This window comes from Neurospora hispaniola (genome assembly GCF_033458365.1).
Source record: "Neurospora hispaniola strain FGSC 10403 chromosome Unknown B0T23scaffold_5, whole genome shotgun sequence".
In the NCBI taxonomy this organism is placed as follows: Eukaryota; Fungi; Ascomycota; class Sordariomycetes; order Sordariales; family Sordariaceae; genus Neurospora; species Neurospora hispaniola.
The window spans coordinates 2458141-2482615 of NW_026944410.1; the positions used below are offsets into that span (position 1 = coordinate 2458141).

At 53.5% G+C, this 24475-nt stretch overlaps 8 protein-coding genes across 8 annotated transcripts; 5 read left to right on the top strand and 3 right to left on the bottom strand.

Moving 5' to 3' along the window:
- Window positions 1-370: 370 nt before the first annotated feature.
- Window positions 371-1250, top strand: B0T23DRAFT_169286 (mitochondrial ribosomal subunit S27-domain-containing protein). The gene is made up of 4 exons (XM_062832875.1): window positions 371-466; window positions 524-732; window positions 797-855; window positions 918-1250. The coding sequence occupies exons 1-4, from the start codon at window positions 428-430 to the stop codon at window positions 935-937; spliced, it is 327 nt and encodes a 108-aa protein (XP_062691938.1). The 5' UTR covers window positions 371-427; the 3' UTR covers window positions 938-1250.
- A 1168-nt stretch (window positions 1251-2418) lies between these two features.
- B0T23DRAFT_169289 (armadillo-type protein) lies at window positions 2419-5996 on the top strand. The gene is made up of 5 exons (XM_062832876.1): window positions 2419-2896; window positions 3313-3390; window positions 3446-4489; window positions 4547-5173; window positions 5239-5996. Exons 1-5 carry the CDS (start codon window positions 2768-2770, stop codon window positions 5767-5769), a joined length of 2409 nt encoding a protein of 802 aa, XP_062691939.1. The 5' UTR covers window positions 2419-2767; the 3' UTR covers window positions 5770-5996.
- Window positions 5997-6715: 719 nt separating this feature from the next.
- On the bottom strand, window positions 6716-7771 carry B0T23DRAFT_318530 (NADP-dependent oxidoreductase domain-containing protein; the record flags this gene model as incomplete). The annotated part of the gene is made up of 2 exons (XM_062835081.1): window positions 6716-7573; window positions 7661-7771. The coding sequence occupies 2 exons, from the start codon at window positions 7769-7771 to the stop codon at window positions 6716-6718; spliced, it is 969 nt and encodes a 322-aa protein (XP_062691940.1).
- Window positions 7772-8633: 862 nt separating this feature from the next.
- On the top strand, window positions 8634-11256 carry B0T23DRAFT_382441 (uncharacterized protein). Its single transcript, XM_062837331.1, has one exon. It carries the CDS (start codon window positions 8965-8967, stop codon window positions 11017-11019), a length of 2055 nt encoding a protein of 684 aa, XP_062691941.1. The 5' UTR covers window positions 8634-8964; the 3' UTR covers window positions 11020-11256.
- Window positions 11257-11565: 309 nt separating this feature from the next.
- On the bottom strand, window positions 11566-13511 carry B0T23DRAFT_405555 (putative 20S proteasome subunit alpha type 2; the record flags this gene model as incomplete). Its single annotated transcript, XM_062839013.1, has 3 exons — window positions 11566-12956; window positions 13028-13227; window positions 13282-13511. The coding sequence occupies 3 exons, from the start codon at window positions 13509-13511 to the stop codon at window positions 11566-11568; spliced, it is 1821 nt and encodes a 606-aa protein (XP_062691942.1).
- A 1216-nt stretch (window positions 13512-14727) lies between these two features.
- B0T23DRAFT_319064 (actin-related protein 3) lies at window positions 14728-16417 on the top strand (the record flags this gene model as incomplete). The annotated part of the gene is made up of 7 exons (XM_062835101.1): window positions 14728-14762; window positions 14846-14868; window positions 14935-15162; window positions 15212-15258; window positions 15316-15402; window positions 15462-16295; window positions 16352-16417. 7 exons carry the CDS (start codon window positions 14728-14730, stop codon window positions 16415-16417), a joined length of 1320 nt encoding a protein of 439 aa, XP_062691943.1.
- Window positions 16418-18791: 2374 nt separating this feature from the next.
- Window positions 18792-20372, top strand: B0T23DRAFT_169422 (chaperonin 10-like protein). The gene is made up of 2 exons (XM_062832877.1): window positions 18792-19069; window positions 19136-20372. The coding sequence occupies exons 1-2, from the start codon at window positions 19009-19011 to the stop codon at window positions 20134-20136; spliced, it is 1062 nt and encodes a 353-aa protein (XP_062691944.1). The 5' UTR covers window positions 18792-19008; the 3' UTR covers window positions 20137-20372.
- On the bottom strand, window positions 20325-22743 carry B0T23DRAFT_169442 (gamma-glutamyltranspeptidase). Its single transcript, XM_062832878.1, has 2 exons — window positions 22448-22743; window positions 20325-22388 (listed from the first exon to the last, which is right to left on the bottom strand). Exons 1-2 carry the CDS (start codon window positions 22449-22451, stop codon window positions 20608-20610), a joined length of 1785 nt encoding a protein of 594 aa, XP_062691945.1. The 5' UTR covers window positions 22452-22743; the 3' UTR covers window positions 20325-20607.
- Window positions 22744-24475: the final 1732 nt, after the last annotated feature.

The following is a 24475-nucleotide window of genomic DNA, read 5'->3' on the forward strand; positions in this document are numbered from 1 at the left end:
TCAGGTCTCGCGTTGATGCGGCGATGAAATTGTAGAGGCAGAATCGAAAACGGATTCAAGATGAAAACGAAATCCCGGGCCATTGCGTAGTGGAAACCCTAACCCCCTGTTCGACCCCAGATCCACATCACCTCAGGGCACTGCTGCCCGCTGCCCTGTTATGACCCGTAGCTGTCATTCTTAGCGCCTGTCAGCCCTGGAACGCGCCGACCTCAGCTTCATCAGCGGGCTTGCGCCTGACGGCCCGGGGACAGTGCGGCTCGAAAACAACGGTTGCAACCCGTGCTCCACTCTTTGTACCAATGAATGGTTATGATTGGTGGCGCATTGCTTGACGGGCTGGAGCGGGAGATCTCTGAACGACGTCGCGGCTCTTGATGTTGCTGTTTCTAGATTTCGCGAATCCGCAATTCCATGTAACGGCAAGATGTCGGTCCCACGGGCGCGGTTACTGCAACTTGTGAAGGTATGGAACAGTTCCGAACGAGAGGAAAGACCAGTCCGCTAACTAGGTTATACCTAGGCTCGTTGCGAGCTCTTCTCGACGACTTTCAATCCCGAAGGCATCCGGACCGGTAACAAGATCCTGCGTCAGCGACTCAAGGGCCCGGCACTTGCGACCTACTACCCCCGCAAGAACGTCGGTATCCGCGAGCTTCAAAAGGAGTTCGGTACTCTTGGTCTCGAGGTGGACGATGAGGTTGATGATGATCGTTTGGAGCACTTGGCAGCGTTCGTCTCTCTCATTCCTGCTAGTGTTTACTTGCAAACATCACAATCTAACCATACCTTACAGTCTGAGAGCCCGCGACAAGGGAGCGCCCAAGAAGAAGAGAACGGCACCCTCGGCGGCCGGTGGGTTCCGTCTGCACCTCTTGCTCACGGTTCAAATCTCTAACGTTCATATTCTGCGACAGATGCGAAGAAGAAGAAATAAGAAACGACGTCCCGAAAACAGAACTACACGACGTGTACATGTATCATATAGTGGGCGGACTAGAATCATATACCCCGAATACCTGGCGTTCCTCCGGCAGTTGGTCCATTTCGACATCCATTTTTCCGCTCAGTACTTGATGCCATAACAGTCTCCACGTGACGAGGTGCTGCCCATGACTGTACATATGGTTAGCGACGCCCGCGGCACTTGTTCCTTCAAATGCTGTTGAATCGTTGCCTGGTTTGACAGGCAGGTTTGTGGTTACCAGCTTTGACAAAGGTTCATCTCCGGACTGTCCTCCCATGCGTCTACACAAGTCTTGTTATGCATCGAACAAAGAAGCGCCTGTTGATAAGCTGAAGATACTGTATCTTGATTCCATAGCGCGGATGGGCTAGAGGTAGGATATGACCCTTCGCCATTGTCCATCTTTACGAACAGCTTTGATCATTTGGGTGAAAACAAGCGAGTGTCGGATCACCCAGGATCTTTGCACAAGCCGTCCATGTCAAAGAACGCCATGAAGGATGTGAAAAGGTGCGTTGGCTCTTCCTGCTCCATTTCTAGCCTTTTCAAAAATAAAAATGGATCGATAGGAATGGAAGCTAATCACACCTGCCACATTTTGCAAAGACCTTGGCATCCCAGCCCTACGGAACGAGAGAAGCCGACCCGCCACTCCTCTCTGTTGATGCCGACGATGCTAGGTGATGATGCTGTCTTGTTGAAGCTTCCAGATGTTGGATGCTTCCCTACCTACCTCTACTCTACTCATTTTCATTCCGACGCAGAATGGTAGATCACATCGGATGGCAGGTGACATGAACACCTATGAATACCGCCTAATGGACCCGGAATATGTCATTGGGGCTCGGACGCCTAACCCAGAAACCCCTTGATCGTATGGGAAGTGGCAGCCGGACAGCAAGGTCCTTAACGCGGCAGGATGTCTTATCGCTGGCTCGGTTGACCATCATGCCCGACGTCCCCGCGACAAGTGAATAACTTCCGCTTGGTGATAAGGATCCCGCTACAAGAACGGGAGGCACGATGCCGAACGCCGATGATCGTTAGATGGAAGACCGGTCGCAACTTCCCCAGCGACTCATCATATTCGATTCCGATCATCGAATGGACGAGCCGATGTGCGTTCACTCTTCAGATCATCTGATGGTTGCCCAAGTGAGCTTCGATCATTGAGATTGCGGATTATCTCATACCTAGGCATCGTGAACCCCTTTTCGCTTGGAGTGTCCGGGCAGTGACACCTGGGCAGTCCCGGTCACAGTTCCGTCGTGCCTTCCTCCCTCGGGAGCCAAGGGTCCACCATTTCGACTTGAGTCTCGGTCATCCCGGGCTCATACCCAGAGGTACCTAGGTACCTCTAGCTCTATTTTGACCGATGCGTCCATCGTCACCAAGATGTTTGTTGCTGTTGCCTTGCAAAAAGGTCCAAGTTCAGGGCAACTGTAGCTGAAAGTACGGGTATCTCGGGCACAATTAAACTCTTTCTTCCGTCCCAGACCAGCTCTTGGAGCTCTTTCTCTTTTCCCCATTATATCAACACATACCTCTAAGGCTTCTTCCCTTTCTGCATCTTCTTGTCGGTGCCATCACCAACCGTGTTTTCTCAAAAGCGGTTTGTGGTCATCTCTCGTCCCCAAGCTTCTATTTATCTGTGTCTTTCGTCGCCATTGGAACCAAATCTACTGCTTTTCTCTATCACCATCTTGAGCATCTCCTCCCATTGTGAAACACCAGCACCCAAAGCATCCCTCCAATCCCCCCAGGCTAGGTCATTCAACACCCAGCCCTCAGCAGACGACCATGTCTGCCGTCGCAGCATCCACCGGCTCTCCCAACGAGCGCCGTGCTTCGGCTTCCAGGAGTTTCTCGCAGTCTCAGGACGAGAACACGAAGCTTCCCGATGAGTTGATGTCTCCCAACTTGCAGCAGGTACGTATTCTAGTGTATGTTACGTATCCAGTTGCATGTTTCAGGTTCTTTTTTCAGGTCTTGGAAAATTGCTGCCCTCACCTCCCGCCGGGTCGTCAGAACCTTGCCGGCCCTCAGACGGCGACGAACTGCAACACACTCGGGACGAAAATCATTACAGCGGACTGGCAGCTGTCGGTACTAAACCTCTCGACACGCGGCCGCCAGATACTCACCAGCCCCGCTCACTCCCACAGCAACATAGATTCAGCCACTGCTTGCTCACAACCTTATTCTTTTCTTCAACCGAACCATCGGACCTGTATTTTGTCCCAGTCACTCCTTTCATATTCACTTGACCTATCTCGCAGCTGTTGCGCCTTTAAACCCACTCATACATATCCACAGGCCTTAATCACTGACCCGGTCTCTGCTAGGACGTCGAGCCGTCCCCTCAAAAACACGCCATCAGCGCCCTTAAAACGTCCAAGATAGCGAATCGGAACTACACAAAGGTAGTGAACCACATCCAAGGAAGCAGCGCCTACATTCGTTAACCACATAGCATAGGTTAAGATGAACGAGGCCATGGCCGCCGTTGACGCCTACTCCATGGACAAATTGTACGCCACCATCTCCGAGCAACAAGTCATGTCACTGCAGCAACGCAGCGTCGAGTCTTTCAAACCGTCGGACGAAGAAGTCAGATTCCCTCGTGTCCTTGATCACCAGTCGTCGTGCAGCTCTCTTCCCATCACGCCCGCTACGGATGGGTTCCATACAACTGCATCTACGACTAGACCTGCTAGTGCCACGCTCAGCGACGGTCAACCCACCAACGACGAGGTTTTGCGTTTGAAGCAAGAGCTTGCGCAGGCCCAGACCAAAATCTCACGGCTGGATCAAGAACTGGCTCAGACTCGCTACGTCACCCAGGACGGTGTATGCGCGACGCCAGACTTGAGTGTCGATCCCGACTTTCAGGCTGCCAGTGTTGCGACGGTATCTCCCTCGGGCTCGCGACCCGCCACGAATGGAGCATTTGGATGCCCTGCCAAAATGCCATTCGGCCGTAACGACAACTGGGCGGCTCACAACAATGCGCGCCCCGATACTGGAGATACTTTGTTAGACATGTCGGCTGCAGGCCTCAATCGTTCTCGCGCCATTTGGAACAACAGCAAATCTTCCTATTCTCCGACTTTTGCGCCCGGACCTATCGCCATTGTCGACGGTCCCCAGGCCACACCGTGGCAGAACATGCGTGGCTCGAACCAGGCATACGAGCCTTCTTATATGCCATCGGCCCTGGAGACTTACCGACCTGAGCGTATCAACAATGATCACGACATGAGCCGCCCCATGGGTCGTCGAGGCAACAGATACGATAACCGCTTAGGCTCCTCCAGTGCCTATGGTGGTTATAGCGTGTACAACATGGGGCCTGCCCATTACGAAGCTACTACTCCTGCTTATCCAGGAGGCCCGCCCAACGCCATGGCGGGGGGCGCAGGCATGAATATGTATTCGGCCTATCAACAGCCGCCGGTTGTATCACCGCTCTCTCCGCACGCTACTGAGTTTACTGCTGCAGGAGCACCTTGGAAGACAGAGGTAAGTCCGGTTGGAATAGATTTCATCATTGATTGGACTGACAAACTCCCCTTACAGACTGTGACTTCCGAAGGACAAACCTATTTGCCGGCTACGGAGCCTCTCAACTATCGCAGGCTGTTGGACCGCAACGTCACTTGCGACTGGAAGTATATCGTCGACAAGATTGTTTGCAACAATGACCAACAGGCTTCTATATTCCTTCAGCAGAAGCTTAAGGTGGGAACGCCCGAGCAAAAGTATGACATTGTTGAAGCCATCGTTGCGCAAGCCTATCCATTGATGGTCAATCGGTTCGGAAACTTTCTCGTACAGCGCTGCTTCGAACATGGCACTCCTGAGCAAGTCATCAAGATTGCTGAGGCAATCCGCGGCAATACTCTCAACCTTTCTATGGATCCCTTTGGTTGCCACGTCGTTCAGAAGGCCTTCGATTCTGTCCCTGAAGATTACAAGGCTATCATGGTCCACGAGCTTCTGCGCAGGATTCCGGAGACGGTTATTCACCGTTACGCATGCCACGTGTGGCAGAAGCTGTTCGAGCTGAGATGGACTGAATCTCCCCCGCAGATCATGAAGTACGTCAACGATGCTCTTCATGGCATGTGGCATGAGGTTGCACTGGGTGAGACTGGTAGTCTTGTTGTCCAGAATATCTTTGAGAACTGTTTGGAAGAAGACAAGGTATATTATCTATTAATGTTCCACATAACCCCTTTACTGCATGTTTACTGATGATGTATGCACAGCGTCCCTGCATCGAGGAAGTCCTTGCCAACATCGATATCGTCGCCCATGGCCAATTTGGAAACTGGTGCATACAGCATATCTGCGAGCATGGTGCTCCCGCAGACCGCAGCCGTGCTATCGATCATGTTATTCGCTATGCAGCTAAGTACAGCATGGACCAGTTCGCCTCAAAGGTTGTTGAGAAGTGCCTCAAGATTGGAGGCCCAGAATTCTTGGGTCGCTATCTGGATCGCGTTTGCGAGGGCAGACACGACCGTCCACGCATCCCGTTGATCGATATCGCCAGCGACCAGTACGGCAACTACCTCATCCAGTACATTCTGACCCATGCCAACCCTCAGCACCGGGAGATCGTTGCTGCTCACATCCGGAAGCATATGGTCTCTCTTCGTGGATCGAAGTTCGGCTCCCGCGTCGGCATGCTCTGCACCAACCATGCTGTTGCTACTCGTCCTGGCCCTGGTGTTGGCCCTGCCATGGGAGGCCGCGTTGCTCCTGGTCCTCGCTTCAATGGAACTTATCACCGTTGAAGGTATGCCGTATCACAACAGACCCCTCGCTCATGAGGACGACAATTTTCCTCTTTTGTTTCAAGTATACACTACCTTTTGTTGCGACAATGTGCGAGTACAAAGGACGTCGTTCGTTCGATTCTGCGCTGGATTTTCGCAATCGGTTCTCAGCTGGAAGTTTACCTATAACATATGAGATTCGGTTTTCACAACATCTTCGTCTGCAGCTAATTTAACAAATCACCCGACATCCTACGCTCGGGAGGCTACTGCCCCTTCGAGCGCTTTGGAAACAACATCACTTATGGATTTTGCAATATCAAGACGACCCGGTACGCGGCTCATAATGGAGGAAGTATGAATCTGCCTTGTCCCGATCTAGTGATGACGAGCAGTCACACAACCTTTTCTAGTTGTTCGTTTCTCTGACGGACCCGTTTTCCCCTAATGTGCGGAGTTTATCTTTTGGCGCTCAAGTCTGCTGAGGAGGGTTGACTCGAATAATGGAAAAATGGTACGATGAAGAGTTCAACAAAGGGGGGCCGAAGTAAGATTGTCTAGTTCTTTTTTGTGTTAGGTTAAAAATGGAAACGAAACGACCGGAAGCATGGATGGAAGTTAAATGCACGGCCTGCAATGGATTACTCGGCCTTGGGCATGTATCAATGATAGTTACGAGTCTCATAGTCGCTCGCTTAGCTTACGGACCAATGAATAAATGAGTCTATATAACTTATACATACCTGTAAGACGGTTGAATGAATGACTTCAATATGCTTATCGAGTTGCTCTGAAGGAAACCCCATGCATAGTTCTTCCCCCCCCCCCCCCCCCCCCCCCGGCGACCGAACAACTCCTACATTCACAAGAGTAGGGATCATTCAACAACTTGAGATTAACTATAATGGCGCGTGATTAACATGTCTACCGACCAAAACCATAATTCATGGCCAGATTCCATGGGTTAACGCCTGTCGTCTGCAGCGAATTCCTCAGTCCACCACACCCTATAATGCTTATCCTTTCCCGCTGACGCAATATCTTCGACCTCCTTGGGTGTCAACTTGAAGCTGGGCAGCTTCTTCAGGTAGCCCTTTAGCCTCTCCTCATTGCTGCTCGTTGTGAGCGTCACGATACCCTGATCCAGACACCATCTGAAGGCAATCTCCGCCTCACTGACACCGTACTTCTTGGCCAGCTGCGTGTAAATGGGGTCGACAGGGCCCGGGCGAGCCTTGGTAATGGCCGTCAGCGGCGAATAGGCTTCAATAGCAATGTGCTTCTCTCGACAAAACGCGACCAAATCCTCGCCCCCAACCACATGCTGAAGGTAAGGATGGTATTCAATCTGGTTCACGACGGGCGGGTACTGCAACCCTCCAGGAATGTCAAACAGGGTCTGCAGATGCGAGATCAAGAAATTGGAAACACCAATGGACTTGGCCATTCCGCTATCCTTGATCTTTTCCATTTCCCGCCACGCCGCCTGGAGCTCCTCGGGGTTCTTGGCGAAGAAAGGAGAGTGCAAGAGGTACAGGTCGACGTAATCAAGTCCGAGCTTCTCGAGCGAGCGGTTGAAAGACTGGGTGACTGTGTCGCCGGCGCGGACAATAGTCTTGGTGGTGATGTATAGGGACGAGCGAGGCAGCTTGGATTGCGCAATGGCTCTGCCGAGCTCGACTTCGTTGCCGTAGACTTCGGCGCCGTCCAGGTGCGTGTAGCCGGCGTTGAGAGCGGTCAGGGTGGCGTTGACAATAGGCTCGGAGATGGTGTCGGCGGAGTCGCCGGATTTGTAGTTGGCTGTGCCGAGGCCGTAGCCGAGCTGTTTTTTTGGTGTAAGTGATTTTGTTAGTATGTGGTTTTGCAGGAGAGGGAAGGAAGAAAGGATGAAGAGATAAGAGGGACGAACCATGGGGATCTCATTGCCATCGGAGAGCTTGAGCGATGGGATGAGGTTGTGGATCTGCTTGGGTGAGACACCGGTGGCATCGACCTCGAAGTTGGAGGTGGCAGAGTTCATTTTGGATGAAGTTCAATTGTTGGGGTGGGGAGAACAGTAAAGCTGCTAAGTGTGGTCAAGAGTGGGAATATATATAGAACAACAAGGATTGGATTGCCGTGAGGATAAAAAGTGAAGAGCAATGGCGCCAAGTGCGACGTTGTTGTCGTTCTATTTATACAACTCCGTTGCTATTCCCGCTGGTGCATCGACAACATCAATTATTCAGCAAGGTACCTGTTCTAGTTCTAGTGTACGCAGCAATGCGGGATAGTTAGATCCACTGGGTCTCGAACCACCAGTGTCCTTCATCTTGTAATGAACTTGGCTGTGTACGGGAAGTGTTGATCTGCTGGATTTCGAGGAAATTTACTACACTTGGGAATAGCTTCATTTTCCTAGTTGTGGTTGTTCGTATTGCCCGAGGAGTTGTTTGCAAGTCCGAGATTCAGGGGCAGAAAGTAAACATAAGCTGACGAAGTACCGGTACAAAGCTCCACCCCGCACTAGGTAACAGCCACGGGTGCGGGGCACGATTGGCCGCGACTATGACGCCATACCGAGAGCGCCGGGAGGATGTTTTCATAGGAGGCGAGCCGAATAATAGGCCAAATGGGAAGGGAGCAGCCATACAAGGGATCAATCATCATCTAAAAAGCTGATGAAGAGGCAAAGCAATAGTTATTGGCAGGATTGGCAAGAGGCAAAGGTAAGAGAACGTTCTCAGTAGTCAGGTACCTATCCTTATCTTATCTATCTAGGTGGAGCCTTGGCAGGTGTCATTCGTACACTACACTACAATAAGCATTCAGGTACGTACCTTAAAACAGCGTGTACTGAAGCTGGAGTTCTTTTCTTGCTGGATGTTGAGTTAAATCGATCGATTTTCCGCCACCCGGAGCTTTTGCAGCACATCTACGGAACATACAATTGGCAGTTGAAAAGTATTTGGAAACTTTTGCCTGAGTTTCTAATCCATACTAGTGTACTGCATAGTATAACATAGGAGCCTAGGTAGACCTTGTCTGACTAATTGCCCTAGGTTGAACTACCCCAAACTTCTGGTAACTAAGAATATACAAAGCGTATTGCCACTGCAACCACCTCCAGGTCAATATCGTATAATAACATAGTGAAGTGCCGAGAACAATTACTCCTTACTCCAGTTATCTTAGTGAAAACCCCCACCAGACGACTGGGCTGTCTTGTCTTCGATGCGCTCATTGAAACCCGCAGCCCGCTGTCTTGCTCTCGCTCAGCATCTGAAAAGCATTCCATATGCCAACCAGCCCTTCTCGGCCTTCTTCAGTACCACCAAACATATCATGGCCTCAAACGGCACCACCATCGAGAACGGGACACATCCCCTCTCATTCGACGGCACAACACTATCCGCCCTCCCCAAATCATGGCACTTCACTGCCTCTCTCCCACCAGATGCCGCCTTCCCCACGCCAGCTGACAGCCACAAGGCCGATCGCGATGACCTTGGTCCTCGCCAGGTGAAGAATGCCATTTTCACATGGGTTCGTCCCGAAAAGCAACAAGATTCCGAGCTCCTCGCCGTCTCTCCAGCTGCCATGCGCGACCTAGGTCTCGCACTGTCGGAAGCAGACACGGAAGAATTTCGCCAAGTAGCAGTAGGCAACAAGATCATCGGATGGGACGAAGAGACGCTTTCTGGCCCTGGCTACCCATGGGCTCAATGTTACGGAGGCTTTCAGTTCGGTCAATGGGCAGGACAACTCGGTGACGGGCGCGCCATCTCTCTGTTTGAGGGAACCAACCCGGCAACAGGTGTCCGGTATGAGGTTCAGCTCAAAGGGGCCGGCATGACGCCTTACAGCCGCTTTGCGGACGGCAAGGCTGTTCTACGCTCCAGCATCCGCGAGTTTATCGTCAGCGAGAACCTCCACGCCCTCGGTATCCCCAGCACGCGCGCGCTAGCCATCAGCCTGCTCCCTCACTCGCGCGTACGGCGTGAGACCATGGAGCCCGGCGCCATCGTGGTTCGCATGGCCCAGAGCTGGCTGCGCTTCGGCAACTTCGACATCCTCCGCGCGCGCGGCGACCGCAAGCTCGTCCGGCAACTAGCCACCTACATCGGCGAGGAAGTCTTCGGCGGGTGGGACAAGCTTCCTGGTCGTTTAGCCGATCCCGAGGGTGCACCTGGCGACGAACCTCCCCGGGGAATTGCCAGAGAAACTATCGAAGGCCCCCCTGGAGCCGAAGAAAACCGCTTCCACCGTCTCTACCGCGAAATTATCCGGCGCAACGCTCTGACGGTTGCCAAGTGGCAGATCTACGGCTTCATGAACGGTGTGCTCAACACGGACAATACCTCCATCTTGGGTCTGTCCATCGACTTCGGCCCCTTCGCCTTTATGGACAACTTCGACCCCAACTACACACCCAACCACGACGACTTCGCGCTGCGCTACAGCTACCGCAACCAAGCGACCATCATCTGGTGGAACCTAGTCCGACTAGGCGAAGCACTAGGCGAGCTGATTGGGGCCGGGCCTGAAGTCGACTCCGAATCCTTTGTGACCAATGGGCTCAACTTCGACGATGAAGCCGCTTCGAAACCCATTGAGGAACGCGCCCACAAACTCATCACCCAGGCCGGCGAGGAGTTCAAAGCCGTCTTCATGGGCGAGTTCAAGCGCCTGTTCACAGCGCGCCTCGGGCTCAAGACGTACAAAGAATCCGATTTCGACTCACTCTTCGATTCCCTCCTCAATACCCTGGAAGCCCTCGAGCTCGATTACAACCTCTTCTTCCGGCGTCTCAGCACGCTTAAGACCGCCGACCTACAAACCGAAGAAGCCCGCCAAAAGGCAGCTGAAGTCTTTTTCTCTCAAGTCGAAGACGTGCCTGGACCGGGAACCGACAAAGAAAAGGCTCGCAAGCGCGTGGGCGAGTGGTTGGATAAGTGGCGGGTACGGATCGAGGAGGATTGGTCCACCTCCGCAGCTGACTCGGAGGAGCGTGTTGCTGCGATGAAAAAGGTTAACCCTAACTTTATCCCAAGGGGATGGATTCTGGACGAGGTGATTCGCCGCGTGGAGAAGCAGGGCGAGCGGGACGTGCTCAAGAGGGTGTTGCATATGGCTACGCATCCGTTTGAGGATGCGTGGACGGGGAAGGAATTTGAAGATGGACCGACCGGGAAGGGTGTTTATCAGGGTGATAAGGCGGAGGAGGAGAGGTGGACGGGGGATGTGCCGCAGCAGAAGAAGGCTATGCAGTGCAGTTGTAGCTCGTAAGTGACGAAGTCACCTTGTTGGTGAAAGATATCCTTTCTGCCACCGTTATTGCAGTATTATTAGCGAAGCCTTTTATTGATGAGAAGTCCAACTTGCGCCGCCTTACGGGCCGTGTGGTACATGCAATGGTATGTGCTGGGCGTGTAAACAATTTAATTCAGTGGACTGCAAAAACGAGGGATGGAGGAGCACTAATGAATCACTAAACTCTGCCACGCCAAGAGTCATGAAAAAATTGGGTATGATAAATGATATTATTGTAGAGAAGCTCAAGGAAATCGAATAGGGTAAGTCAGGTTCCGTAACATTCTTTTGAGGTTCTCCCACTTAGTCTCGCGGTTCTAAAGGGTATTACGTAGGGTATCATCAGCTCATGAACGCCGTTCCCTCTAAGCCTGCCTATGAATGCCGTTGAATCCACGCCTTCTATGCCGAGCTCCGAATTCGTTGAAGACAATTCCAAGCCAGAACGTGGAAGCCTTAGCCAAACGAGAAGCCACTAAGCGAGTAATTCTAAGAGTAATAGTCGCCAGCAAATAACTTGGATCAATCAATCCGAATCCTGCGTCCACCCTGAGCCACCGGCCCAATCTCTCCAAGCCTCGACATCACAACACTCGGCTCTCGTTCCGTTGATGCCATGCTAGCTAGTGCAAAAGAATCGGTGTTGTGTGCAAAATAAAAGTAGTACCCCGTCCGATCTTTCTTGACAGTCATGACTCCGATTGCACCCGCCGACGGTTGGTTCTTGACGCCCGGATGGCCCATGAAATCGTCCAGAATGAAGGCCTCTAGCAGCGCATGCTCATCTAGCTCCGATATGCTGTGTCCTCCAAAGCCGCGGCGGCTGCTTTCAAACAGACGCTCTGCACATTTTGCCGAGGCGATCGAGGTAGCCATGTGCTCGCCTGTACCGCTGGTGACGGCGGCTACCGATGTGCCTGTGTGGTCGTCAGAATCCTCAGGGATCACGGCCGTTCCGATTCCGACGAGAGCAGCAGGACCGATGCGACCGCGGTGCTTTATGCCGATGCCGCCGGAAGAGGAACCTGCGGCGATGCGCCCCTTTAGGTCTACGGCAATTGCGCCGACGGTGTCAGTTATTAGATCTTCGTCCTCCTTTTGCTTCGGTGCATTCGCAAACACCGGGTCATTGATCTGGGCGGGCAAAAGTAACTGTTCCTCCAATTGGTTCTCCATGGTGTTTAGACTCTGGTTGTGGTCTTCCTTTGCGCTCACAAACCCATCATGAGTTGACAATGACGGAGATCGTCTCAGGGTTTCCCCAGTAGCCGGGAAGTAGCCAATATCTTCACTATGACTGTGACGTACCACTGCCCTCTTCGTAGCGGCTGGGCTGCCAGTAGTGGCGCGTGACTGAAAAGCACCTGACACGTAATTCATGGCAGCTCGATCGACTGGCTTGCTTCCGTTGGTAAGACTTCTCTGAGGTGGGCGAGGTGTTGCTGAAGGGGCACTTCCAAGTGATCCATTTTCCCCCAGTAAAGGGGACCCTCTACCATATGGCGAGTCGGGCTGGCCCTCGTTCCATATCCCAGTTAAAATCGCACTCGAGTGGTCCCGTAGTAAAGTCGAGGCGTTTAGCGTTTCCGCCGCTTTTTCGTAGTCACTCGGTGTCGGCGACGGGCGATGTGTCTCTAGGTTTCTCAGAGACACTTGTGAGATGTGAGAGGAGTTACTACTTTGAGTAATATGTCTTGCTTCCGCCTTTTTCAGGTCCTCTTTCCAGCGGAGAAAACGATCCTTTGCATTCTTGGAGATGAGGTATTCGTTTGGTACGGTAGCCATCCCGTGTTCTTCGGCAAAGTCCCTAGCTCCGAGGCCCACGAGAATATTCGGCGGTACTCTTCGGAGGGAAAGAGGCTGACTACTTTTGTCCAGAATCAACTTGGCAAGCGAGATGGGGTTTTTGATGCCTACATGTGTCAACCAGTGTCAGCATGTCGTTTCTGGCCGCTCATATGTGGCACCGTCGGTTAGGGCGTACCCGGAACAGCGCCACAAGCACCACTCCTCCCCAGATGGTCGACTACAGTTGCGTCACATTCGACAACTCCATCCATGTTGAGATTACTTCCGAAGCCGGCATTCGTAATCTCTTTGTCCTCCAAACACCTGATAGCAGCTTCGACAGCCTCGGGGGCAGAAGCACCGGCTTTCAGAAACCTCATGGCGACACGGGAGGCTCTAGTTACAACCGTATCAGCAAGGGATCACCTGATGACTCTTGACTCAACTTACTCGCTGCATGCTTCCAAGTGAACCTTTTCATTCGTAACGCTATGGTACCCTGCACCTGCATGGACAAAGATTGCCGCAACTGGCTTCGTCGTACGCTTCCATATCCTTTCGACACCACCATCCAATCCGTATTCATGATCACCAGGCCAGTTTGACTCCGAGGAGCTGTCCGACATGTCAATATTTGATTCAGGTGAACCATGGCCGGGCTCGGCATTTTTGCTGCTCATCGTGGGCGCAGCTGTGATAGAACGACTCGAGGATATAGTCGAAGTAGCGTGTGATCTGGCGAGGTTGAGTTGTCTGGTAATCGAGCCTGTGTCTTTCAAGCGAGTCTGTATTCTGAGGGCACATAGAGTCCTCAGTTTTGGTATGTCATGGGTGACTTTTGTGCTTTGGGACAAGGACGGGCGAAAAGACTTATCGAGGCAAGGACGAAGAGTTGAAGAAGACAGCAACGGGTGGATGAGATGAAAAAGGTGGCCGGACTTGGTGTCCCTCGTAGAAGCAACCTGCTGAAACAATGATTGCGAATAATGCTCGGTAGTGATAATGTCTTGAGGGGTATTTGAGATTGGAGCGATCCCCAATGAGCTGGATGATGCACTCAGGTTGGCCCGAGGGGTGAAGAGTCCCTTTGGATACAGTAGGTGGGCGGGATGAAGATGCGTGAAGGCAAAGGTGGCAAAATACAGAATACGACAGAGAGAGAGACGAAACGGAATGTGGACACTGGACAGGCAGGTTGATGATTCGTTGTGATAACTAGGTAAGTGAGAAGCTGTGAGTGTGTGCAGCTTCTCCGCAAAGTGGACTTGCTTCGAGATGAAGCTGAAATGAATTCGACAGAAATGGCAGGTGTGAAGTGAATCTATCTGGCTGGAGGTGATTTTCCACTCAGTATCTCCTTCCTTCTCGAAAGGACACATCCCCGCCTGTCTGTCCGGCTGACCTTGTCGCTACAGTTACCTAGTTTGATCCCGATCGGCCCCACTTTTTCCTAGCCATCATCGTCCGGGCCCGGGCCGTGTGCTTCGAACTCCGGTGCTTGGGACCGGGGCATCGGTTTTCGGGGGGCTCGGGTGGCGCGCAGGTGGCAGCGAGGTGTTTGGTTCCGTCATATCCAGCTATGGCGTAGGTCCCGTCGTTGGCAATGCCCGACTGACAAAATGGACCGCCGTACCTCACGGGGACCTCGCGGTCTTGGCGCACAGCCGCACAGGTACCTCCACAGTACCACGCAGCGCTGTCAGCCAGACGAGTAAGGAGAGCTAGCTCGGCCAGGCACGTACAATCTTGGACATCAACCTCCATTTCCCGCCTGGCCTATCCACTACCCATCCACGCTCCCGCCCCGTCACTTCATCCATCACCAACTAACAGCAGTCGTTGCCTCACCAAACCGTAATCATCACGAGCTGCGCGTAGCAGCAAACCACCGCAACAATGGCCAACACAACCCCCGCCGTTGTCATGGACAAGTACGTGCATCCAAGTGTCCCGTCTCCACCCCGCCCGCTCCTTAACAGCTCCGGGGCCGTCATCGCTAACAGCCCCTAACCAGCGGCACGGGGTTCTCCAAGCTAGGTTCGCGACTCCGACATCCCAAGATATCCATGACCACCGATTGACCAAGCTCTTCGTCGTCTGCAGGTTTCGCCGGCAATGATTCCCCCTCGTTCGTATTCCCGACGGCCATCGCGACCAAAAGCCCCTCGGCAGGCACCGGCGGCTCGGGCTCTGGCCGCCCCGCCGTAGCCAACAAACCATCCTTCCTCACCGGCGGCGCTGGTCCAGGTGGCCATCTCTCAGCAAAGCGCGGAACCGAAGACCTCGACTACTTTATCGGCGACGAGGCCGTAGCGGCCGCCAATGGACCTGGTACGTTGGTCTACACCGCCTCAATGGAAATGGGTGCTGACGGTGTTAGGCTACGGGTTGCACTATCCCATCAGACACGGACAGATCGAGAACTGGGTGCGTTCAGGCTGCTAGATGGCATGTCACAAATACCTAGAGCTAACTGGAGCTTAGGATCACATGGAAAGGTTCTGGTCCAACTCCATCTTCAAGTATCTGAGAGTAGAGCCTGAGGACCACCACTTCCTCCTCACTGAGCCCGTAAGACTACCATTTCCAGGCCACATCAGTACCTCTGCAGCACTGACACGTCGATTCAGCCTCTCAACCCTCCCGAGAACCGCGAAAACACCGCCGAGATCTTCTTCGAATCCTTCAACTGCGCCGGTCTCTACATTGCCGTCCAGGCCGTTCTGGCCCTTGCGGCTTCCTGGACATCATCCAAGGTCCAGGACAGATCCTTGACCGGTACTGTCATTGATTCGGGTGATGGTGTGACACACGTTATCCCGGTCGCCGAAGGTTACGTTATCGGCTCGTCCATCAAGTCGATCCCTATTGCCGGTCGCGATATCACCTACTTTGTCCAGTCGCTTCTCCGTGACCGCGGCGAGCCCGATTCGTCCCTCAAGACGGCCCAGGAGATCAAGGAGGAGTACTGCTACGTCTGTCCGGATATCGTCAAGGAGTTTGCCAAGTACGACCGCGATCGCAGCCGATTCCTGAAGCACACCATTACCCAGCCCGGTGGCCGCCAAGTTACGGTTGATGTTGGCTACGAGCGTTTCATGGCGCCCGAAATCTTCTTTAACCCCGAGATTTACTCGTCCGATTTCCTTACGCCCCTGCCCGTGGTTGTCGATGGTGTCATTCAGTCTTCGCCCATCGATGTCCGTCGTGGTCTCTACAAGAACATTGTTCTTTCGGGTGGCAGCACGCTCTACAAGGACTTTGGTCGCAGGCTACAGCGCGATATCAAGCAGCTTGTCGATACGAGAATCAAGGCCAGCGAGGTGCGCAGCGGTGGAGCCAAGAGCGGTGGTCTTGATGTCCAGGTTATCACCCACAAGAGGCAACGGCACGGCCCGTGGTTCGGTGGTAGCTTGCTCGGTCAGACGCCCGAGTTCCGGTCGTATTGCCACACCAAGGCAGAGGTATGTTTGTTTACCCTTGTACCATTGGCAGTCTGGTTGCTGACGGATCTTTACAGTACCAAGAATATGGACCCAGCATCGTGCGCAGGTTCGCTCTGCTCGGAGGACCTGGTGGATCTTAAGCGTAGTTATTTGTGTACAGGAGCGAGTCCGCATCTTATTTGGCAGGCAGCGGGCGCCGATGTTTATATAATGGCGATGAATCGAAAAGAGGAACTAATGCTAGTAAAGTTGCGTCAGCGTAGACGGCCAATGTGTTTGTTGTTGTGTTGATGTTTAGAAATCCGTTACGCAGAGCAACGGTCCCCTTAAAAAGGGGCTTGATGGTACCGATCGGCTGGTTCCGGAGGCGGCGTGCCAAGCCATTGACGGCATTCACTGTAACTCTCGGTAAGCAAGGATGTGTCAGCACCACGACCACCGGTTCGCGCCGGGTGGCCTGATATGGCCCGACAGTTCTGGAACTGGCCGAACTCCCATCGGGCAAGCTAACCGATAGCTTCGCATCACTTTCACAACTTGCTGATTTTTCCTTTTAGTTTTTCCTGTTGTTCCTATTCTCAGCCCATTGATTGGATTTCAATCAGGACTGGGCGCGATTGTCATGTTGAAAGATGTTGCCTGACCATGTTCGGACGTCACCTCACAAGAGACCGACCATGTTCGCAGAGAGCATTCACAGTTCGGAGGGTTCAGTAGTCGGATTGCTTACTTTGCGCCGGACAAAGAGCCTAAGGTTATGCAGCTTTCTGCATGCCTTCATAGAGGTCGGTACCATAGGTATGGGTAGGTAGTAGGACAAGAATGCGGGGAAGAAGCTTCGTCGCTGAAACCAGGGGTTCCAGACCGTCCTTTGGTGGCTTACAAGCCAAGCCTCCTCGTCACTTGCACCGGCTAAGTTTGCCGTTTCGAGGCTTCTTCGCTCGAGCGGAAGTTGACTTTTTTTTTCTTTCTTTTGTTTTCCTTCATGTTTGCTCTGGGAACGATAATTGATCCGTACTATTACCATCAGCCTCCGTTTCAGCTTTACCACCAACCCAACCAGCGTTGACAAAGGCGCGGGGAAGAGGAGAGCCACGACGTCCACGAGATCTTCGACGAGGAGGTGGAGGAGGAGAAGGAGGAGGAGTGGTAGGCACAAGTTTCAATGTGTAGCGTATGTAGTGGTGGGTTCGAGGCAGTGGCTTCGGTGGAGCGGAAAGTCGTTTATGTATACATAGACTACCTACACCACACTAGAAAGTGTGGGGGTGGAACATGACCTACGGCGGGGTCTCGGATCGGACCCGACCCGCGCGCTGTCAACGACTTTTAGTTACTTTGGGCAAACACCGTATCCAAGACTGTACTCGGATTCAAGGTGCCGACCACCGGGCGTTTGGTTCTACGACAAAAGTGAAGTTGATGAGAAAGTTCCCACAAAAATAAGGAGAGACGGAGAGATTTCGGCCGCTCCATAATGACTAGAAAAAGCGTCTCACAAACCACGAGATGGGATCAGAACCTCAGGTGCTTCACGGCATTGTTGACATGATGAGCGGGAAAAGGGCCGTTTTGATGGTCCGGGTGACGCTAGCCGGGCTCCGCTGAGGCTGGATAGAGGTAGGGCGGGCTGCCCCCCAAGAAGCTAGTGTAGTGTACTCAGTGTAGCGCTGTTCTTTGTCAACGGGTACCCCCGCCGTCATCACTCGACTCAGCGCTCCAGTTCCACACTGAAGCCAATTGAACATCTCATCCATTGATCCCAGCCTCCGTCTCTTACATCACTCGCGCCAAGTTGGGACGATCGCAGTCGACATGCGCCAAGAGCCCACGATTTCCCCCCGTCCTCCTTTTAGCTTTCTCCTCTTTTGCACATCAACACCGGGGGACCTTCACTATGCTAATTGCTTAGTGCATGATCAGCTTCATCTAACGAGAGCTCGTGACCTTGTTTGCTTCCAACTGTTGGCGTCCGAGTGCAAGCTCCCCCGCATTTTGTATGTACACTTGACAGAAGCGGAAATCTCCCCTCTTTGCTTCCTTCTCAAGAGACAACATTCGGAAACCTTGAACCGGCAGCTTGAAGCTTCCCTTCCCATGGATCAATCAGGCTGCTGACGACTGCGTGGACGGGGGGCTCGTCGAGAGGGGTATCCACCGGGCTGATGGAAAAGTGCAGACAATGGGCGACCTATTGGCCAGTGGGAGCTCCCCGTACCGTCACATCCTCTACGTCCCGCCTCGCCCATCAACATCATACGTTTTCCCTCGTCAATCTACACACACCAAGACTCTAGTGTACAAACCCCCGAGAACCTGCCTCGCCAGACGTCCGACTTGTCTTCCCACCGGGCCACCACCACTAGCCTCGCCGGGTCTGTAGAGACGTGCAGATCTCGGCCTCCCTTCCTCCTGTAGTCATCCTGCCTTTGCAGTCTCGTGTTTTCTTTGGTTCGCTGTCCACCATGACGCCTGCCCGCCTGCCTTGCTTGGGTCATCCATTGCCTCCCCCTCCTTCCCAACGGTTGCCGATCGGTCGGCCAGGGAAGGGCGATGGGGGACAGGAAGAGTATAAGAGGTCATGGCTGCCGCAGCTCTTCTCGGGCTTACATCACTTGTTGTACCTCATAGACTTCCATCATATACACAGAGCTTCCTCAGTCTCTTATAGAAAGAGACTATTGTGTTCACTTTACTTCCATCAACTTCACTATACCAACACACCATCACAATGACCCAGTTCGAGATTCCAGAACAGCAATGGGCCCAGGTGGTCGAGAAGAAGGGCGGTCGTAAGTCCAACACCCTTTGTCCTTACCAGTGGCACCTGTGACCCATATTCTGACTTTCCTTTTCAGCCGTCGTCTTCAAGCAGATCCCCGTCCAGAAGCCCGGCCCCGATGAGGTCCTTATCAACGTCAAGTACTCTGGCGTCTGCCATACCGATCTCCATGCCATGAAGGGTGACTGGCCCCTCGCTACCAAGCTCCCTCTTGTCGGCGGCCACGAAGGCGCCGGTGTCATCGTAGCCAAGGGTGAGCTCGTTACCGAGGTTGAGGTTGGCGACCACGCCGGTATCAAGTGGCTCAACGGCTCCTGCCTGGCCTGCTCCTTCTGTATGCAGGCTGACGAGCCCCTGTGCCCTCACGCCCTCCTGTCTGGCTACACCGTCGACGGTTCCTTCCAGCAATACGCCATCGCCAAGGCCGCCCACGTCGCCAAGATCCCCAAGGAGTGCGACCTCGAGACCACCGCGCCCGTCCTCTGCGCCGGTATCACCGTCTACAAGGGCCTCAAGGAGTCCGGTGTTCGTCCCGGCCAGAGCGTCGCCATCGTCGGCGCCGGCGGTGGTCTCGGCAGCATGGCCATTCAGTACGCCAACGCCATGGGCCTGCACGCCATCGCCATTGACGGTGGCGAGGAGAAGGGCAAGAACTGCCGCGAGCTGGGCGCCCAGGCCTACGTCGACTTCACTACTACCAAAGACCTTGTCGCGGACGTCAAGGCTGCCACCCCCGACGGCCTCGGTCCCCACGCCGTCATCCTTCTCGCCGTGTCCGAAAAGCCGTTCCACCAGGCCGTCGATTACGTCCGTTCCCGCGGAACCATCATCTGCATCGGTCTCCCCGCTGGCGCGAAGTTCCAGGCCCCCGTTTTCGACACCGTCATCCGCATGATCACCATCAAGGGCTCGTATGTCGGTAACAGGCAGGATACCCAGGAGGCCCTTGACTTCTTTGCCCGCGGCTTGATCAAGGTTCCCATCAAGACGGTCGGCCTCAGCAAACTGCAGGAAGTCTACGACTTGATGGAGGAGGGCAAGATTGTCGGCAGATATGTCGTCGATACCAGCAAATAGAGGAAGAGACAGATTATATGTTAGGCGGCGTTGTTGCTGTTTTTTTTTTCTGATGAGACGACGAATTTGTCATGAGTATGTATATTCGGCAGGCGCTTGTTGAGATGAGCATGAACGGACTCAAAAAGGAGAGGGTCGGTTTGGTGGCAGGTGGCTTGGTGTTGAACGGTTGAGCGAGCTAGTACGAGATATCCTATTTCATAATGTTGAAACTTTTTGAGCAAATTTCCTCTCTCATTGATTATCTCATTGAATCATTATCATCATTGTTGTTCCTAATGTCTATACGATCCGCTATTTCGTTATGAGTATCCAAGGGTAAGTAGGCTCGTCCCTGACAAGAAAGGCGCGGCACCTTTTTGGGTACTACATGGGCAATCAGCATAACTAAAGGTGCCAGTTTTTTTCTTTTTAGTTCTTTTTGTCATCGGCGAGGTAGGTTCTGTCATCCCTGACCTTTGCGCATCCCATCTAAACAGCAAACCCACCACTATTGACCTGCCTGGTCTCACTCGCTGCTACAAATGTTCCATTCCCAAACCTCATCACCGCCTGCACCGCACTCAGCCCCGGCGCCTGCCAAGTCACATTGTGTCCCCTCCTCTTCAAATCATCGTATACATCTTGTCCGTACCCTTTCTCAACCAGCAACACCTCGGGCATCAACTGATCGTGCAACCGCGGCGCCGCCACCGCCGCCCGCATCACGCTTCCCTCACCACCCACCCCCTTGACCTTCAAGTCGGTCGTATTCGGATGGACAGCAAGTCCCTCGAGCACATTAAACGCCACCTGCGTGGTACTGGAAATGATCCTGCTTCCTCCGGCAGCTCCCGTAGCAAACCATAAGCTGCCGTTGCTCACATGCTCGACCATCAAGGGACAGATACTCGAAAGAGGACGTTTGCCGGCGCGAATAAAGTTGGAGGGGGAAGGGACAAAGCCAAAGGAGTTGTTCTTGTTGGGCTGGCTGAAATCATCCATCTCGTCGTTGAGGATGATGCCCGTGTCAGGCGTCATTAGACGACTGCCGAAGAGGAGGTTGATGGTCGTGGTGGACGAGAGGGTTAGCCCGGACCGGTCGGCCGTGACAATGTGCGAGGTGCCGTGGGAAGCGGCGGCGTAGTTCTTTACTGGGTCGTATTCGGAGAGGGGGAGGGTGGAGTTGGGGAGGATTTTGGAAGAGATGAACTTGGCGGTTTGGGGGGAGAGCATGGCTTCCTGAAAGGAGGTGATGTTGGTGATGAAGGATGGGTCGCCGAGGGATTGGCGGGCGCCGTAGGCGAACTTCATGGCTTCGACGAAGCGGTGGTTGGTGAGGGGGATGTTGGAGGAGAGATTGAGGGAGGGAAATTGTTCCATGGTTTTGAGGATGGAGAGGGTTACAGCTCCCGAAGAAGGTGCGTCGGTGGCGAAGATGCGGAAGGAGTCCCGGTAGGTGATGTTCAGCGCGGGCTTGATGGAGGCCTCGTAGTTGGCGAGGTCGGAGTGGGTGAGGATGCCGCCGAGCGGCTGGAGGAGGGCGATGATGGAGTCGGCAATCGGGCCGGTGTAGAAGGCGTCGGCGCCGAGGAGAGCGATCTTTAGGAGTGTCTTGGCGTACCGTTTCCGCGTAATGGTGTCGCCGAGCCCGAGAAGGGTGCCGTTGGGAGCGAAATCTTGGGCCCAGACAGGGTCACGGGTCAAAAAGTCGTCCGACGCCGAGGCGCTGGCCATGTACCGGACCAAATCCTCCGTTACCTTGAAGCCGTCGTGGGCGATCTTAACCGAGGGCATCACAAGGTCGTGCCATGGCAGACGGCCGTACTTGCTGTGCACGTACTCGAGACCGCGCAGCTCGCTGGGAATGGCGACGGAGCGGGCGCCGAGCACGCTGGCGTTCGGGTCGTCGTTATACATATCTTGGGTGGCGGCGGCGGGCGCGGTCTCGCGGTAGTCGACCGTGTGGTAGTTGCCGTCCGGGTCGCGCACCAGCATGAAGCCGCCGCCGCCGATGCCAGAGTGGTACATGCCGATGGTGCCGACGCAGAGGGTGGTGGCTACCATGGCGTCGGCGGCGGAACCGCCCTTGCGGAGGGCGTCAATGCCAATCTGGGAACATATCGCGCTCTCACTGGCCACGGCTCCCCGGTGACCTTCGGAAGAGATGTTTTGGATCACCCTCTGGTACTTGAACTCCAGCGGAACAGCGATGACTAGGGAGCCGAGCTGGCCCAGCACGGCCAGGCCGCATAACAGGGGCGATAGGTGAACTGTGCTTTCGTGTTAGTGACGAGTTTGAGACGTGGATGTCTGAAGAAAGTGAACTTGCGCATGTCTGGCCGCCGTCAACCCGTCAACATGTCAGATGAAGCAACGCGATCTGAACCCAAGTTGCCGGACCTCCTGAGTTGTGCTGGAGGGGGGTGTTGAGATAAGGGACGTGGTGCTTCCTCAGGTCGCGACGATGTTAGTCTTTAAGCACACCTAACGCCCGCAAATTGCGTGATGAAAATGCTACGGAAACTTGGACTTGTTGTCCCCCACGTGTCCGGAGTTTCCACCGACCATGGTGAAGAACGGCCATCAAAATGCCGGATAAGCCCCTCCGAAAGCCAGGGAAGAAGGTACCTTTTCGGCCCGGGTACCACGTCATTGATGCTTCCCCGCTGATTGCAGTGAGCCGGATTGGATGTACACCAACAAATCTAACCCAAATGGACTTACGGTCGGTCGGCCCAGGGTAGAGCTTATCTCGAGCTGCCTCTAGATTGGCGAAGAGACACTATCGCGACCGAGAGAGAAAGAGATAGAGTTGGAAAAAGATGGGTCTACCGTAGTGTAGTTGAATCCAGCTTCAAGTGAACCATGTCGTCTCGAATAAAGACACATTGTGGTTAAACATTCTTGATTCGGACACAATGCACCAAACTTGCTCGGCAGAAGCAGAGCAAAGCTGCTGCAAACGTGTGCGGCTCACATCTGTGCATGTTGTTTGGCTGCGTGGTCAGAAAACCATAGGTAGACCGACAGATGATGGAACAACGCAGTGTAATAAGAGACTGAGATTCATCACGTCTTATATTTATTGTTGAACTGGTCGGATTCGGAAAAAAGTGAAAGTGCCACAAACCAAGAGGTCACCTTGAAACCCTAACCCTCTCAAGCTCGTTATTTATCTCGTCTCTCACCTGCCGCTTTCCCGTCCGCGTATTGCATCTGGGTCCACAAAACAGCGATAAAAAAAAAAGACCAAAAAACTGACGACGCCTCGTACCTTTCTACCCGGCAGTTCGGCAACCCAAGCTCGCCAGGGAGAAGGACCCGATTCCCTTGTCAGGAGTCAGAATGCCATTATTCCCGCCGGTCACCAGGGAATGAATTGCGAATTTGCCTTGACAACGGCCCTTTTCCACAGCCAAAAGCCAAACCCTCTCAACATTCCCGTCGTGCTTTTCATCAGAGAGACACAAATGCCCTTCGGACTTTTGTCCGCAAACTTGAGAAGCCGAGTCTAAAGCCCTACGCGGTAGTGGTCTCCGAGGAAACAGAAGCATGGTGATGCCTGCAATGGAATCTTCATTGAAGCTTCACTTGGCCGGCCCCTCCGATCGAGCATTGAAATCCGTGCCTCGATTGTTCCGAGATGATGGGGATGGTGGGGTACAATGGGGGCCCCTGGTCGACCGGACGAATCACGGGTGATGCCGATAGCTGGAAAAGATGAAACAGCCTCTCTCTCTCCTGGGTTTCTTCTCGACCCCAACTGCCCCTGAAAGAAGTCTTCATCACAAGGGGTCACATAACACGGAGAACTCATCTCTCGAAAGGGTGGCGCAGCGCAGCCGACTTCGAACAAGTGTGAACCAGGGCGGGAGTCGCGGACGTTTATGCAAACACTGTTGCAAAGACCATCATTAGTCTGACCATCCGTCTGATGGATGGGTAGGACGGTGTCACCATGCCATGGGCCTGGTTTCTATATAAATACACGGATACGGATATGTTTAAAGAGGCTCATCTCAGCCGCGCCCACAACCTGCCTTCCATCCTCCTTACTGACGTTTAGATATTCTGTTCGCTGCTCTGACGGTTGAAACCAAACGGTACATCTCGCGAACCGAGACTCGGCATCAGTCTTTGCTGCCGATCACTTGTCTCAGAGGCTCTTCACTTACAGCATCTAGAACCCGAATCGATCGTCCATCTTACGATCACCATCCAGTGGAGGATGTTGTCATCAATGACCATCAACCCCCGCCATGCACAGCTCCAGGTTTCTCTTGGCTTTCTTCCCAACGGATGCTGTTTTTACCTGTAGGCAATTTCCACCCGCTTCTCTGTTGCTGGCCCCCTCGAG

Excerpts from the sequence above, each read along its gene's own strand:
- B0T23DRAFT_169286 (XM_062832875.1), top strand. The coding sequence starts at position 428 with ATGTCGGTCCCACGGGCGCGGTTACTGCAACTTGTGAAG. Across the intron at positions 467-523 it reads GGTTACTGCAACTTGTGAAG|GCTCGTTGCGAGCTCTTCTC; the intron begins GTATGGAACAGT and ends GGTTATACCTAG. Across the intron at positions 733-796 it reads CGTTTGGAGCACTTGGCAGC|TCTGAGAGCCCGCGACAAGG; the intron begins GTTCGTCTCTCT and ends CATACCTTACAG.
- B0T23DRAFT_169289 (XM_062832876.1), top strand. The coding sequence starts at position 2,768 with ATGTCTGCCGTCGCAGCATCCACCGGCTCTCCCAACGAGCGCCGTGCT. Across the intron at positions 2,897-3,312 it reads TGTCTCCCAACTTGCAGCAG|GACGTCGAGCCGTCCCCTCA; the intron begins GTACGTATTCTA and ends GGTCTCTGCTAG. Across the intron at positions 3,391-3,445 it reads CGAATCGGAACTACACAAAG|GTTAAGATGAACGAGGCCAT; the intron begins GTAGTGAACCAC and ends CACATAGCATAG.
- B0T23DRAFT_382441 (XM_062837331.1), top strand. The coding sequence starts at position 8,965 with ATGCGCTCATTGAAACCCGCAGCCCGCTGTCTTGCTCTCGCTCAGCAT.
- B0T23DRAFT_169422 (XM_062832877.1), top strand. The coding sequence starts at position 19,009 with ATGACCCAGTTCGAGATTCCAGAACAGCAATGGGCCCAGGTGGTCGAG. Across the intron at positions 19,070-19,135 it reads GGTCGAGAAGAAGGGCGGTC|CCGTCGTCTTCAAGCAGATC; the intron begins GTAAGTCCAACA and ends TTTCCTTTTCAG.